The sequence below is a fragment of the Protopterus annectens genome, chromosome 5.part1 (assembly GCF_019279795.1).
Source record: "Protopterus annectens isolate FY-2018-M chromosome 5.part1, PAN1.0, whole genome shotgun sequence".
Taxonomy (NCBI): domain Eukaryota; kingdom Metazoa; phylum Chordata; order Ceratodontiformes; family Protopteridae; genus Protopterus; species Protopterus annectens.
The window spans coordinates 753,702,700-753,717,398 of NC_056736.1; the positions used below are offsets into that span (position 1 = coordinate 753,702,700).

Genomic DNA, 14,699 nt, shown 5'->3' on the forward strand with positions numbered 1-14,699 from the left:
TGTATAATAGGTCTGACAGGATGGGGTCAGGTGAAGCTCAGTACAAAAGTTGCCGCTTAGTAGCCAGTAAGATACTGAGAAGTGGGACAGGCTTTGAGACAGTCCACATAGTTTTTGATTTAGGTCCTTGATTTTTTTTAGTGAAAAAGCATTGTGGTTGTTTCAGTTGTGACAAGTGTTTGGAGAGGTACATACCAAAAGGAGCATTATACTCAGTAAATGCACTAATTGATACCAAGTACAGTGGAATAACTGCATCCCTGGATCTAGATGGAATACCTTTAAACATAAGCTGTGTAATGAAAAGGGACATCCTGACAGCAGTGGATATGTGACTATCAACGGGCATAGATATGTGATCACTTTTTAGGGAGGTGTTATCAATGTGCTTGTTACAAGCAAGGTCATGCTTACCAAAGGATGCAATTATACATTTCCAGGTACTTACTTTTAGTCTATTTTCTTGACATCTACCATTTGCATAGGAAAGGCTCTGTTGGAGGATTATGGTGTCCACAGGGGGAATTAATAATGGCACCAAATTTACAGTTATCAGCAGACTAGGTCTTCCATAAATCTTTAAAATATTTTTTTGACCTCTGAGAAGTAAACGCCCAAAGAGGAGTAGCCCAATGACTGACCCCCTGGTGTCACCACTAGTGACAGGTCTTTTAGAGGAGGTACAGCCACCCACCCAAATGTCTTTGTTTCTATTTGTGAACTAATTTGCCATCCAAGTTACATAGGGATTTACATTTACCCGATAGAGTTTATCCACAATACCCAAATGTGTGATGGTGTTGAATGCATTAATGAGATCTAGATATGCGGTGTGTATTGATTTGCCCCCATCTATAGTCTCTGTTACCTTCTCAAAGAAATACAACATGTTAAGTTGTCAGGTTCTCCCTTTGACAAACCCAAAATGGCTTGAGTCAACAGTGTGTTGGTTTCCTGTGTTGTTATTTATTAATTATATAATAATCTTTTCCATAGCCTTATAGAAATGGTTGTTCAGGCTTATAAGTATATAAGATCCACTGACAGCCCACCTTTATGTCAACAGGTTACTGTTGCTATCTTCCATTCAGCAGATATAAAGGTTGTTTAGAGGCTGGTAAATAACATTTTTAGAGGGTCTGACAAGTCCTGTTTCAGCCTGACCAATAGGCAGCCTGATATGTTATCCAACCCCATGAAAGTAGTCTTCGTGACCTTGGATAGTGCATTGAGGACTTGTTCTTGGGAAATTTGAGGGGAGGGCATAGATGTGGGTATGTGATTTTGGAATATACAAGGGAAGAGGGGAGTAAACTTAGAGTTAAATGTGTCTGTTAGTAGAAAATATATATGTTACCTGATGATCTGCACCCATAAGCACAGCAAGCAGAAATTACTGCCAGCTGTCACAAGAGGGCAGCAAAGACACTGGCATAGCAGGGGTAATGGCATCACTGTGACCTTCCTGCTTTATATATGTTGTTCTCTATGGTCCACCACACCTGCAGTCACATCAGCTATACCATGTGGTTGCCCCAGCCAAGGTTGCATCTGAGACTGCTAAGTGGGGTAGATGTTCCGCTTATAGAGAGGGTTCTGGCCCATCTAGTGGGCATAGCCTGCCTCAGACACCTGGCATGGCTTCACCAGAGCTGGGTGGATGTAGCCTGTACCAGACACCTGCCATGGCTACACCACAGCTGGGTTGATATAGCCTGCCCCAGACACCTGGCATGGCTACACCAGAGTTGGATGGACATAGCCTGCCCCAGACACCTGGCATGGCTACACCACAGCTGGAGTGTGGGGTCAAGGCTGCACTTGATTCGGTCATGATCAGCAGGGTCACTATCCAGCAACCCCATCTCAATGGAGCAGCTGGCCAATGCCTTTAAGTCACCAAGAGTAGGCTTATCATTTACCACTGGAAATCTAGACCTAGGACCACCACCTGGGTTGGTTGGTAACGGGAAGGCTGCCGGTACCCTATCCATAGCCATCTTATCTTTCTTTTTTCTATGTTCCTTACATTTCTCCCCCTCCATGTGTGCTCATATTCACCCCAGTTTGTCTGTGCCTTACATATTTATCTGTTCCCCACACTGCCTGCCCATTTCTCCCCAGTGTTTCCTTTACCCACCCCTTCTTCCTTCTCCATCTCTCTCTATCTGTATATATATTATGTTTTTGATGAACCAGTGATGTGAATAGCGTGCCTGGCACCATTCCACTGTTCCTTACCACCTCCTATACTTTGGTATTTGTGTTGGGTACTTGTTCTTGCTAGCAATGGCTCAATCTTCTTGCTGTCTCCCCAACTCATGTTGTTGCATGTTTAGTACAATCTGCATGAAATGACAGATTACCTTTTCTTTGCAGACTTTCAACTATGTGGCTCTGCTTCATTTATGAAGTTTCATTCTTTCCAGTCTTTCATCCTTAAAGCTACACACCTCCTCATCTTATTTGTAGCTATTTTTATATTTATTACTACTAAGTGAGACTGCCTTGCCTGCTCTTGCAGCATTAGCTTTGTGCTCTGTTAATTCACTGAATGATGAATCCAGTCAACTGTTACAAACTCAGTATCAAGTGCATATAATATAGCAATAACCCACGCCTGGGTGTGGTTAATGCTGGATTTACCCACGGTTGGTGTGGTTTGGTCACGATGGCGAAGCCCGAATGGCCAAACAAAGCCAACCGAGGTAAATCCAGCATTACCCACACCCAGAAGTGGGTTACTGCTATTATACAATGACATTATTTAAGAAAAAAAATAATTACTTTTCTTAAATAATGGCATTGTATAATGCCTCCTTGCTGCCCTTCCGCAGCTGTCTGGTATTCTGTGGCAGTTCTGATGTACTGCGCAGGCATATGCCTACGCAGTACATCAGAGCTGTGAGCAAAAGCAATGGAGAAAGCAAGATCTCCGTTGCTTTTTACAAACTGTCTCGCTATGTTAAACTCGTTTAACATAGCGAAACATTGTGAAGCAACACAGATCTTGCGTTCTCCGTTGCTGTAAAAAAAAAAAAGAGTTATAGTAATGGAAAAAGTCCAGGCGACCAGACCTTTTTCCATTACTATAACTCTGATTTACAACGTGCACACTGACCAATCAGCATGCACGTTTTTGAATATTAATGGGGGGGGTCGTTGTATAATGTGAAATATTCTTTCTTTGTTTTCAGGGGCAACCTCTGTGCACAGAACGGTTAAGTAACTTGATCAAAACAGTATCAGACTCAAGAATTCATGAAGAATGTCTTCAACACCTTATAGCCTTAAATGCTTGTCACATACTGTTAGGTTTTCTGACATTTTAATTTACTCTGCACTGCCAGGCAAGCTTTTATCCAAATCACACACACGCTGTTTTTCAGACTTTGTTTCTTGAGTTGTTTTCTACTTTTTCATTAGTTTTTACTGAGCAAGTTGAACTTCTTTACTACACAAAATGTTCTGGTTAAAGTAACCTTAGAAAGCAGTGAAGATTCACAGTTATAAAAACAGAAGTAAATGAAGATTTCTTGGATCACATACCATAATGAAGAAACTCCTTGGAAAGGGCGAGGGCATGTGAAATATTTCCTGTCTGAAGAAAAGGCAAACAGTGTGAAGATTTGTGTTACCACAGCAGTCAATTTGTGCAAATATCATCAATCACTTCAGAACAGAAGCACAGCATTGAGAGAAACTGTCTTTTTTATATTTTATTACACTCCCTGAAAGAAAACCTAGATCTAGCACATTCTATAAAGAGCAGAAGTTATTCATGCACTTTCTGATATGCATTCCACACTTATGATATAATGAGGGATACATTTCACATGTGACTTGTGTTACAAGCAACTGAGTATTCTGTGTGACAGTAACACACAAAACAAACCATATCACAAATTAAAAACAATATATGCATTAATTAATTATAATAATTATAGCATGAAGTTAAAAAAATGAAGTGTGTTAATTACAGTATAAATATAATCAAAAATTTAAAGAGATGAAATTGCATTAGCTCATGACGAATGATCACCTTTCAGGAGATAATCCTGATAGCCACATTTTATTCAAGGTATGTTATAGTGATAACTTATAGTTTCATATTTGTTTGGTTCTCAGGTATTAAGCTCTACAGTAGATAAGCAACTAGGCACTGTCCTATATATTTATTTTTATTTAAAGAACTTAAGTATGGTCAGATCGATTTCAAATGTGCAACAAGAAATAGGGAATCACATGATTTCTCATGGAGCAGGTTTGTGATTTGAATGTGGCTGATTGTGTAAATCACTGACCGAGTGAGGTCACTCTATATTACTTTCTTTGAGACATTACAAGTTATCATATTTACATCGGGTCTCCCCATATATGGGGTATGATTACTTTTACTGCATGCTCAGTCTTCATGACTTAGTCTCCTTTTAACTAAAAAGTAAAAGGGTCACACTAATAGAAACTCATGGGAAATGCAAATGACCCATTAAGGACGTCAAGCATTTCAGTTACATGGCTTCTAAATGTCCATGACTTTTTACTTTTTCAAGTCTTTATGGACAAATTCAGGCCAACAAAGCCAAACACCACCAGCTGTGGACATGCACACTTTGGCCTTCTTGTCACGTCATCAGCACAACATAAGTGGACTGCCTGCATAATGTCTGCCAAAGCTCCTTATGAAATTATACTTTATACAACCCAGGTTTTCATCCAGATCGGGTTTAAAGGGGAATATTTGTTTTGTGACCCTGAATAGGATAGATCAAGTATCTAGAAATGAATAAAGAAATAAATACACTTGTTTTCATATACTTGCTTCATCCTAATAAAGGTCACAAGGCAGCTGGAGCTGATTCCAAATTCAGTAAGCAGTAGGCGTAAGACAAACAAAAAGCACCAGAACTGATATCATTGTATCACAGCAGAGCAAAGTGGTAGTTTTTTTAATTACATCTGGTGACATATTTCACTTTGGCTCTGCATTGAATTTGTTAGTCAGATACCAATTGCTTTGTTATACTTTGCTCTCTTTTTAATTTGTGAAGGAGCCTTCAAGTCTGGGACATTATTATATTTATTTATTTGTTTTTATTCACTGGGAAGTTCCATTTCTAGCATATCCACGAGGAGAAAAAATCTACAAGTCAGAAAAAAAGCTGTATACAATATGTGACGACAATAAGTGTAACATGGTTTTAACACACAGACAATGCCTTTGAATATGTGACTACAATGAATGTAACATCGTGTTAACAGGCAGACTGTGCTATTAAACATGTGAGTACAATAAGTGTAAAACTGTGTTAACAGGCAGACTTTATCACTGAATATATGACAACAATAATATGAGGAATAAATCTGCAAAAATCTGGACAGTTGAGAGGTAGTCATGTGACTATGCAGTTCCACTTAAAAAGTATTCAGTATTCAGCCAGAGCTGAGAAAGTTCCAGAGCAGAAGGAGGGGCTTGAGCTGCCACCTAAATGGGGAATGGTAGAAAGAAAGTTTATTGGATGATTTAACAGTCATCTAATTGAAAAAAAAGAAGTCATGTCTTACCATAACGTTCCATCTGTGTTGTAGATCTTTATTCATTCTTTACTGTTAGGACGTTGGTTCTGTCCTCGGAACTGATACGGCCATTTCCCAGCTCGAGCAAGCCAAAAACTCTCAGTTAAGAACTTACCCACAATGCCCCTCTCCTAGATACTGCAGATCGAGTTTGCCCACTCTAAATAAAGATGTAGTAATAGGAAAAAGGTAGGAGGCTCTGTCTGAGCAAATACCCTAACCAGGAGTACCTGAAGACCACCAGGAGTCCAGGCAGAGGGAAGGAGGGTGGGAAGTAATGAATGAATAAAGATCTACAACACAGATGGAATGTTATGGTAAGACATAACTTCTTTATCTGATGTTGTAAATCTTTAATTATTCTTTACTGTTAGGAACGAGTCCCCAGCTACTTGAGTCCTGGGTGGCCCTAAGAAAGGATATTCCTTTTTTTTTTTCAAAACAGGTTTATTGTTTTAACATATAAGAGAAATATCATAAAATTTTATACAAGTAATTAAAAATAGGTATTATTATAATATTCAACAAAACAACTAAAGTATTTACTTAGACATCCACTACAATCAGATCAATTAATTAAACTAAAATACCATGCTATTGAAATTAAAATTTTTTTAACAAATTTTGTAAATTATCCCATACAATATAATAAGATGTTTTTCTATTTGTTCTTGTCCTAATTGTGTTTATTTCCATATGGCACACTATATTCATAACATTTTTAAATTCATTGAACGAAGGAGGTGTATCTGAAATCCAATTTCTAGTTATTATTTTCCTAGCCACTGTTAGAATAGACCATAACAAGGGAAGCTTAACCTTTTTAACACTTTGAGGTACAGGTGTGTTGAATAATATAAGAGATTTAGAAATGATTAAATTATCTTTAAAAGAGCCTGAAAAATTCATTAATTGACTTCCAGTATTCTTTCAATTTTATACAGTCATAAAACATATGAGCCCAGTCAGCATTAATTTCTACATTACATCTCTTACATAAATTATCTTTATTATTTATTTTATTCATCATCAAAGGTGTATAAAAAGATCTATGTAAAAATTTCCATGTATAAAGTCTCCAGACAATGGAAGACATAGTTCTATAGGCAGATTCCAATATATATTGTTTATCTTGTTGATTTGGTGGGTCCCCATTAATAGAAGTGAAATAATTCCAATATGAATCTACACTGTAAAAAGTTTCTTGTCTGATAATTTTATGTATGTATGAAAGTTTACCTTTATCAGAAACTTTATGTTGTAAATTTAATATCAAGAAGGAAGGATATTCCTGAGCACCATAGAACCAAAAGATGCTTGTCCCCGGAGACCAAATCCAATTTGTAATGAGATATGAAGGTATGAGGTCTTGCCCACGTGGCTGCTGTGCATATATCATCCATATAGGCTCTGGAATGAAGAGCTACAGAGGTAGCCATAGATCTGGTAGAATGAGCCTTTATTCTGGAAGGTAAGGCATATATCATCCATAGAGGCTCTGGAATGAAGAGCTACAGAGGTAGCCATAGATCTGGTAGAATGAGCCTTTATTCTGGAAGGTAAGGCATATATCATCCATATAGACTCTGGAATGAAGAGCTACAGAGGTAGCCATAGATCTGGTAGAATGAGCCTTTATTCTGGAAGGTAAGGCATATATCATCCATAGAGGCTCTGGAATGAAGAGCTACAGAGGTAGCCATAGATCTGGTAGAATGAGCCTTTATTCTGGAAGGTAAGGCATATATCATCCATAGAGGCTCTGGAATGAAGAGCTACAGAGGTAGCCATAGATCTGGTAGAATGAGCCTTTATTCTGGAAGGTAAGGCATATATCATCCATAGAGACTCTGGAATGAAGAGCTACAGAGGTAGCCATAGATCTGGTAGAATGAGCCTTTATTCTGGAAGGTAAGGCATATATCATCCATAGAGACTCTGGAATGAAGAGCTACAGAGGTAGCCATAGATCTGGTAGAACGAGCCTTTATTCTGGAAGGTAAGGGTAGCTTATTCTGTTGGTAGATAAAGTTAATGCCAAGAGAACAAAGTCACTTTGGAAACAGGTTACCCAATCTGGGTCCTACAAAGGCCACAAACAATTGGTTTGTTTTCCTGAAAGATTTAGTCCTGTCCAAATAACAACGAAGCTGTCGGTACACATCAAGGGTGTGCAAAAGGTACTCCCCTCTATTAGAATGCCTTGGGAATAAAACCAGCAGGTCAATAGATTGATTAATGGAAAAAACAGAAATGACCTTGGGCAAGAAGGAAGGCTCAGTACGAAGCGACACCCTATCCGTGTGGAAGATCAGGTAAGGACTCTTGACACTCAAGGCCTGCAGCTCAGATACTCTTCTCACTGAGGTGAGTGCTACTAGAAGTATGGTTTTCCAAGACAAACATTTCAAATCTCATGAATCAAAGGGCTCAAAGGGTGAGCTTGTAAGAGATTGAAGCACCAGAGTCAAGTCCCAGGGATCTAAGGGAGGCTTGTTCGAAGGTTTAACATGTAATACGTCCTTCAAAAAAGTCTTGCACAGGCGGTGTGACATAACTGAAGAATTTTCAAGACCATTAAGAAAATTGGCAATAGCTGCTAAATACACAGTGATCATTGCAGCTGAGGCTCCTGCATGCAGGAGAGTAGTCAGGTATTGCAGAATCTTTTGAATAGGCATAGAGAAAGGGTCTAAGTTCTGGTCTTTGGCCCAAATAGAGAACCTAGTCCATTTACTAGAATAAACCTTTCTAGTGGAAGGTTTGTGTGAGGCCAGAAGAATTTCATGAACAGGAGATGGGATGTCAGGCAGCCTGGCAATCACTGGAAGTGGAGGAACCAGGCTGTAAGCTTGAGACTGTGCAGGTTCAGATGAATCAATCCCTGAGGATGGAATAACAGGTCCTGGGAATGATCTAGGATCCATGGGCTGTGAATCAGATGAGGCCACAGAAATGGGAACCAGACTTGACATGGCCAGTATGGAACAATGAGGATCACTTTGCTTTTCAACCTCTGAGCTTTCTGGAGAAATTTTGGAATGAGGGGAAACAGGTGAAAGGCATACAGAAGACCCGGGGGCCAATCGTGTGTTAGAGCATCCCTCGGTGGTTCCCCCTGAGGGGGGATCAAGGCAAAATAGCTCCTGCATTTGTAATTCAGGGGAGAAGCAAACAGATCACAGCAAGGCTTGCCCCAATGTTGGAAGATCTGAGCTGCTATTACAGGATTGAGGGACCATTCATGAGGCATCAGGATGTTCCTGCTCAGATTGTCTGCAATAAGGTTGGAACTCCCGGGAATGTGCATTGCTATAAGAAAGCAATTGGAAGCTATCGCCCAGTGCCAAATCCTTATGGTTTCCCGACACAGGGGGTAAGGTCTGGCTCTGCCTTGCTTGTTGATATACCAGACAACTGACATGTTATCTGACTGAATTGCAATGGTCCCCGAAGGCAGGGATGCATGGAATACTTGCAATGCTAAGAGAACTGCCCTCAGTTCCAGGACATTTATGTGCAAGTTGGCCTCGAGGGGGGTCCAGGTGCCTTGGACAGTCTTTCCCTGGAAATGTCCCCCCACCCTAATAGTGAAGCGTCTGTGGTCACCGTGGCCATGGGTTGGGGAAGACAGAATGGTCGACACCAAAGATTCTTTTGTGGCTCCATCCACCACAGCATTTCCTCCTTGCAATGGTTCATAAGGCGTATCATGTGGTTGAGTGGGTGGGTTAACAATGACCATTGTGCGGAAAGGAGCCACTGCAGGATTCTCATGTGTAGTCTCGCTAGTGGTACCAAGGTAATGGCAGCTGCCATGGAGCCCAAGAGTTGCAGTACAAGACATGCTGGTACAAATGTGTGAGGAAGAAGGTTTTGAATCTGGTGTCTTATTTTCAAAAGCCTGTGAGGGGGGTGAGAAGCTTGACAGCATGTTGCATTGAAGCCCACTCCAATAAATTCCAGTGTCTTTGTTGGAGAAATCTGAGATTTGTCTTTGTTGATTGTAATCCCTAAGCGGAGAGCGAGATCTTGAGTGTAAGAAAGGCTGCGGAGTAGGAGATTCTTGGTCGGAGCGGTAAGGAGTCAGTCGTCTAGATAGGTAAACACCTGGAATCCTTGTAGTCAAAGATGAGCTACCACAACTGCCATACATTTGGTGAACACTCGGGGGGCTGTTGAGAGACTGAATGGCAGTGCCCTGAACTGGTAGTGATTGGCTCCCAGCCGGAAGCAGACAAACCTCCAGGAGCGGTGATCCATCTTTATGTGGTACTACACATCCTGTAGGTCTATAGAACACATCCAATTGTCCCTCCCTAGGAAGGTAAAAATGGACTGTAATGTGACCATCTGGAATGTTTGAGGTTTGATAAATTTGTTCAGTAGGCTGAGATCCAGGATTGGTCCCCAGTCCCCTGTGTTTTGGCACTAAAAGAACATTGAGTAAAACCCGGATCCTATCTGTTCTGGTGGAACTGGTTGGATTACTCTTTTTAGCTCTTTTTCTATTTCTAAGGCTGCTAATCCCTCTGATTGGGTGGTATATCAGGGATTCGTTTGATGGGTCTCGGAGTTAGGTTGAAAGGTATTTGGTAGCCTCTGGATATTATTCTCTGCACCCAAACATCGGTAGTAATAAGATGCCAAGCTGGTAGATGCAGAGAGAAATGACTCCCGACTGCTTCCAGAGGAAAGCAATCGGGCAGCTGCTCAGGAGCACTGACTGGTAGGGTCTGCCAGTGAAAGAATCTCTGACTCCCTGGTTACATGGACCCCCTCTACCCTGAAAGGGGTGTCTTCCATATGAGTAGTCCCCTCTGCCCCAGGGGGATTGCTCACCATAAGTGTCACAAAAGGATCCTTGGGATTTCTTGAGCCATATCTTTCCCCCCTTCTGGTTCCTGGAGTAGGGCCTCTGGGGGTTGGGAAAGCGTATGCCCACAGCAGATAAGGTCTTTCTGTCTTTCTCACTATGTGTAAGTGTGTCACGTACCTTGGGTCCAAAAAGTACAGATTCATCAATAGGTGCGTTAACGAAGGAAGATTTAAAGGGGTCTGTGAAATCACATAACCGCATCCAAGCATTACATCTCATGACAACACCAGATGTGGCAGTTCGAGCTGCCCCCTCGGTGGTGTGAGATATCAAACGCATTGAGGAGTTCGAGATGGATTCACGGGTAGCTAGGTGCGAGGCGACAGTGTCATGCACCTCATCAGGCAGTACCCCCATCAAAGAGGAAGACATTTCAGAAATTAGGTCTCTTTGGAGGAGAGTAAAGTGTGCCAGATAACTCAGTGACTGAATGGCAAAAGTCACTAAAGCATAGGTCCACTTCCCTAGTCTGATAGGTCCACTTCCCTAGTCTGTCCGTGGTCTGGGACTCCCTGTTCGGAGGACGGACAGTGGAACTATCTTCTGACAGTTCCCTCTTGGTGATCGGTGCCACGACCATAGAATCAACGGTCAGCTGCTTGGACCAGTGAGACTGGTCTTCAGGTGTACATAACATTTTGTCTGGCCTCCAGGGGACAGGCTCTACATTGTCCAGGGCCTTCCAGGCATGCTGCACAATTAGTTTAACAAGATCATCTGCTGGTGAGGTCACCCAGGAAGTAGATGGCTGGGCATGGAAGACCTGCAGAAACGATTCCTCAGAAGAAGGGTTAGAGGACTTCCATTCCCCCTGCTGTTTGAGGATTTTGAGAATGTCTCCAAATGAAACATCATCTGGGGGAAAATGCGGGGACCCTTCCCCTTCATCACAATCAGTGTCTTCCGGGGAGTCAAGGTGCTTCCTCTTGCATCGTTTCTTCCAGAGTGGCTCTCCAGTGGGATCTTCTGAGGAGGACTCTGGAGAAAGGGTTCCCTTCACAGGGAGTTCTGATACTGGTGTCCTAGAGGCTGGTTGTGAGCCCACTTCCAGTTGAGGCGTTACGGGAGAACTGGGAGCCATCAGAACTGTGGACATACACAGTGCCAGTGAGAAAATAGGTGCCGGATTAGGTACCAAGGTATGGACAGTCCAAGCACTGCTCCAAGAAAGCATTGGCTCCATCGTAGCTGATGCTGCAAGGGTGGTGGGTGCCGACAGGGGAAGCATTGCTGTCGGAGCTGAGACAGTATGTACTGAAGCGGGTGCTGGGGGAGGATAAGCAGGGGAAGATGAGATAGAAGATTCTGAGCCAGGAGGGATGGAAGGTCTAGCTGGAATAGGCAATCCCCTAGCTACCAGAAGCTGGTCCACAACCCGCACTAGGTCTAGCTCAGAAAAACTCCTAGTGGATCTAAAAGAGGCTGCAGAAGGGGAATCAGGTCTTTCAAGAAAGGGACTAAACCTCTGCCCCAAGAAAGGATCATAAGTAGGAGAATATCTTGTCCTTGGCAGGTAATCAAATTTTGTAGCCGATGGAGCTGAAGAAGCTGTTGACACTGTGAACTGGGATGGTGCCAAGGCATGTACAGTCATTGGAGCCCATGGAGCCAAGGAAACGGTTGGCACTATGGATGGGGATGGTGCCGAGGTACGTACAGTCATCAGAGCCAAGAAAACTGTCGGCACCATGGACAGGGATGGAGCCGAGGCATGAACAGTCATTGGAGCTGATGTAGGAACCAAAGACGGCAGCAAAGTCAATGGTGCTGAGCTTGGAACTGAGATAGGAGCGAATACCATGGTCGGCACTGAGGGAGAGGACACAGATCCTGGTGCCAAAGAGGTCTGCGCCGAGGGCGCCGATGAAGCAAGGAGCTAACTCGGTTCCAAAACTTACGGAGATGCAGGAACTGAGTGACTCCATTTTTCCTTATATTTTTTGGTCATAGGAGGGGGTGAGACCTCGACCCAGATAGAGCCTCCAAGAAAGGTTTCTTGAGTAAACCTTTTAAAATAAGTTTATTCTTATGTTCTGCTAGTGTCTGATTAGAAAAACCAGCACAAATGACGCAATCAGCTTTCAAATGATCCATGCCCAAACAGCAGACACAACAAACGTGTATCTGAGTTAGGCATCTTACGTCCACACTTGTCACACTGTTTAAATCCCAGCTTAGCTTTGTCTGACATGGTAAGTGAAACAATGCTATCCTGTAGAAAAAAATAAGGAGGAAATACCAGTGGAGTTATGTTAAGGAATACGACTAGTAAAAGGGGCCTGTCAAAGACAGGAGAGCGGGACAGTCAAAAGAGGAAAAAATTAAATTACCAAGAAAAAGGGTAGGAAATAGGCCTGGGTTATAGGCGACAGTGATAAATGACTAACTTGACTAAAAATTTTGAAATGCAGAAGAAAAACTGTTATAAAAACAACAAATTACTACTTAGCTTGAGAGAGATGGCTAACACATCTGACTAGGAGCGCGGCAAATGAGATCTGGAGTATCTAGGAGATGGGCATTGTGGGTAGGTTCTTAGCTGAGAGTTTTTGGCTTACGCGAGCTGGGAAACAGCCGTATCGGTTCCGAGGATGGAACCGAGGTCCTAACAGTAAAGAATAAATAAAGATTTACAACATCAGATTAAATGTTATCAGACAGAGAAAACAATTTTATTGGACATAAGAGTCTGAGAAGTAACTGATGTGGTGGGAGACAAAGCTTTATTGAACATGAAAGAAATAGGGGTTTATACATCAGAGATGGAGAAAAGTACTTATTACTTATGCTGGAAGGAAAAGATAGGCACTAGGAAAAGTATTAAGAGACTTTCCCAAAACAAGCACCTGTCCTGACATGTATCAGATTGCTGATTCTTTTACTTTTCTGTGTCTTTAGATTTTTTTTTTGGGGGGGTTAATTCTCAAGAAGATACTGGTGTCTCAAAGATTTATTTCAGATCAACAGTTTGAGATTTTCAGAAGGTGATGATCAGATGGTATATAGGGAGTGTGATATGGAGTAAAGACATTAAAGAAAGTTGTATAACCTGTCCAGTATAACAGATACGCTAAAAACATATTGGGCTTAGAAGAAAGAAAAAAAGAAAGAAAGAGAGAGAAAGAAAGAAAGAAGGAAAGAAAGAAAGTGAGAAAGAAAGCAAGAAATAGAGAAAGAAAGAAAGAAAGAAAGAAAGAGAGAGAAAGAAAGAAAGAAAGAGAGAAAGAAAGAAAGAAAGAAAGAGAAAGAAAGAAAGAAAGAAGGAAAGAAGGAAAGAAAGAGAGAGAGAAAGAAAGAAAAAGAGAAAAAGACAGAAAGAAAGAAAGCAAGAAATAGAGAAAGAAAGAAAGAAGGAAAGAAAGAAAGAAAGAAAGAAAGAGAGAGAAAGATAGAAAGAAAGAAAGAGAGAAAGAAAGAAAGAAGGAAAGAAAGAAAGAAAGAAAAGAAAGAGAGAGAGAAAGAAAGAGAAAGAATGAAAGAAAGGAAAGAAAGAAAAGAAAGAGAGAGAGAAAGAAAGAAAGAAAGAGAGAGAGAAAGAAAGAAAGAGAGAAAGAAAGGATGAAAGGAAGAAAAAAGAAAGAAAAAAGAGAAAGAAAGAAAGACAGGCAAGTATGATTTTCTTAAAGGCAACATTTCATATTGTCATCATATGTTTAAAACAATACATTTTGCAAGCTGCACGGTAAGACAGAAGCTGTGTTAAACACACCGAAGCCTCAGAATGTGTCTCAGCTGAGGTCATATTTAAAACTATTGCCACAGACTTCACCACAACCTCTCACTGGTACTACCTACATGGGAATGGAGTGAAGGCTCCAAACATGCCTTCAAATCATAGGAGGTTACTGGGCTAATGGTCCTGGGACCCTTACAATCTTAGCTAAATAATTACCTCTGCCAAGTCTCAAACCCAGGACCCCGTCAACTACAGCATAGTACATTAGCCCACTAGACCACTCAGCTGAAATAGATTAAGAAAATAAAATCAGATAATTTGCTCCCCTACTTTGAGACATCTTTTCCTACCAGGCTGTCATGTGGCAATACAGCTCATGGAAACAATGCTATGTTATATGACAGACATCAGTGATGTACAGAGAAACTAGACACATTTTTTCCAAGATCACTAACCACAGCTTCGTGTAACTCTGCCATGTTCATAGGTAGTTAGTAGGCATGCAGCCAAAAACCCCACTGAGGAGCCAATCCCAGTCCCCCAGTTGTCCCAGGTTACGTGACCTGC

General features: G+C 41.5%; 1 protein-coding gene across 2 annotated transcripts in view; it reads right to left on the bottom strand.

Moving 5' to 3' along the window:
- The window catches only part of P4HA3 (prolyl 4-hydroxylase subunit alpha 3), a 1,158,229-nt gene that overhangs the window by 733,017 nt on the left and 410,513 nt on the right, over positions 1–14,699 (bottom strand). For both annotated transcript variants that reach the window (XM_044073397.1, XM_044073396.1), the window contains exon 5: positions 3,550–3,601. In XM_044073397.1, coding sequence (XP_043929332.1) covers positions 3,550–3,601 — 52 coding nt within the window. The remainder of the gene's footprint in view (positions 1–3,549; positions 3,602–14,699) is intronic.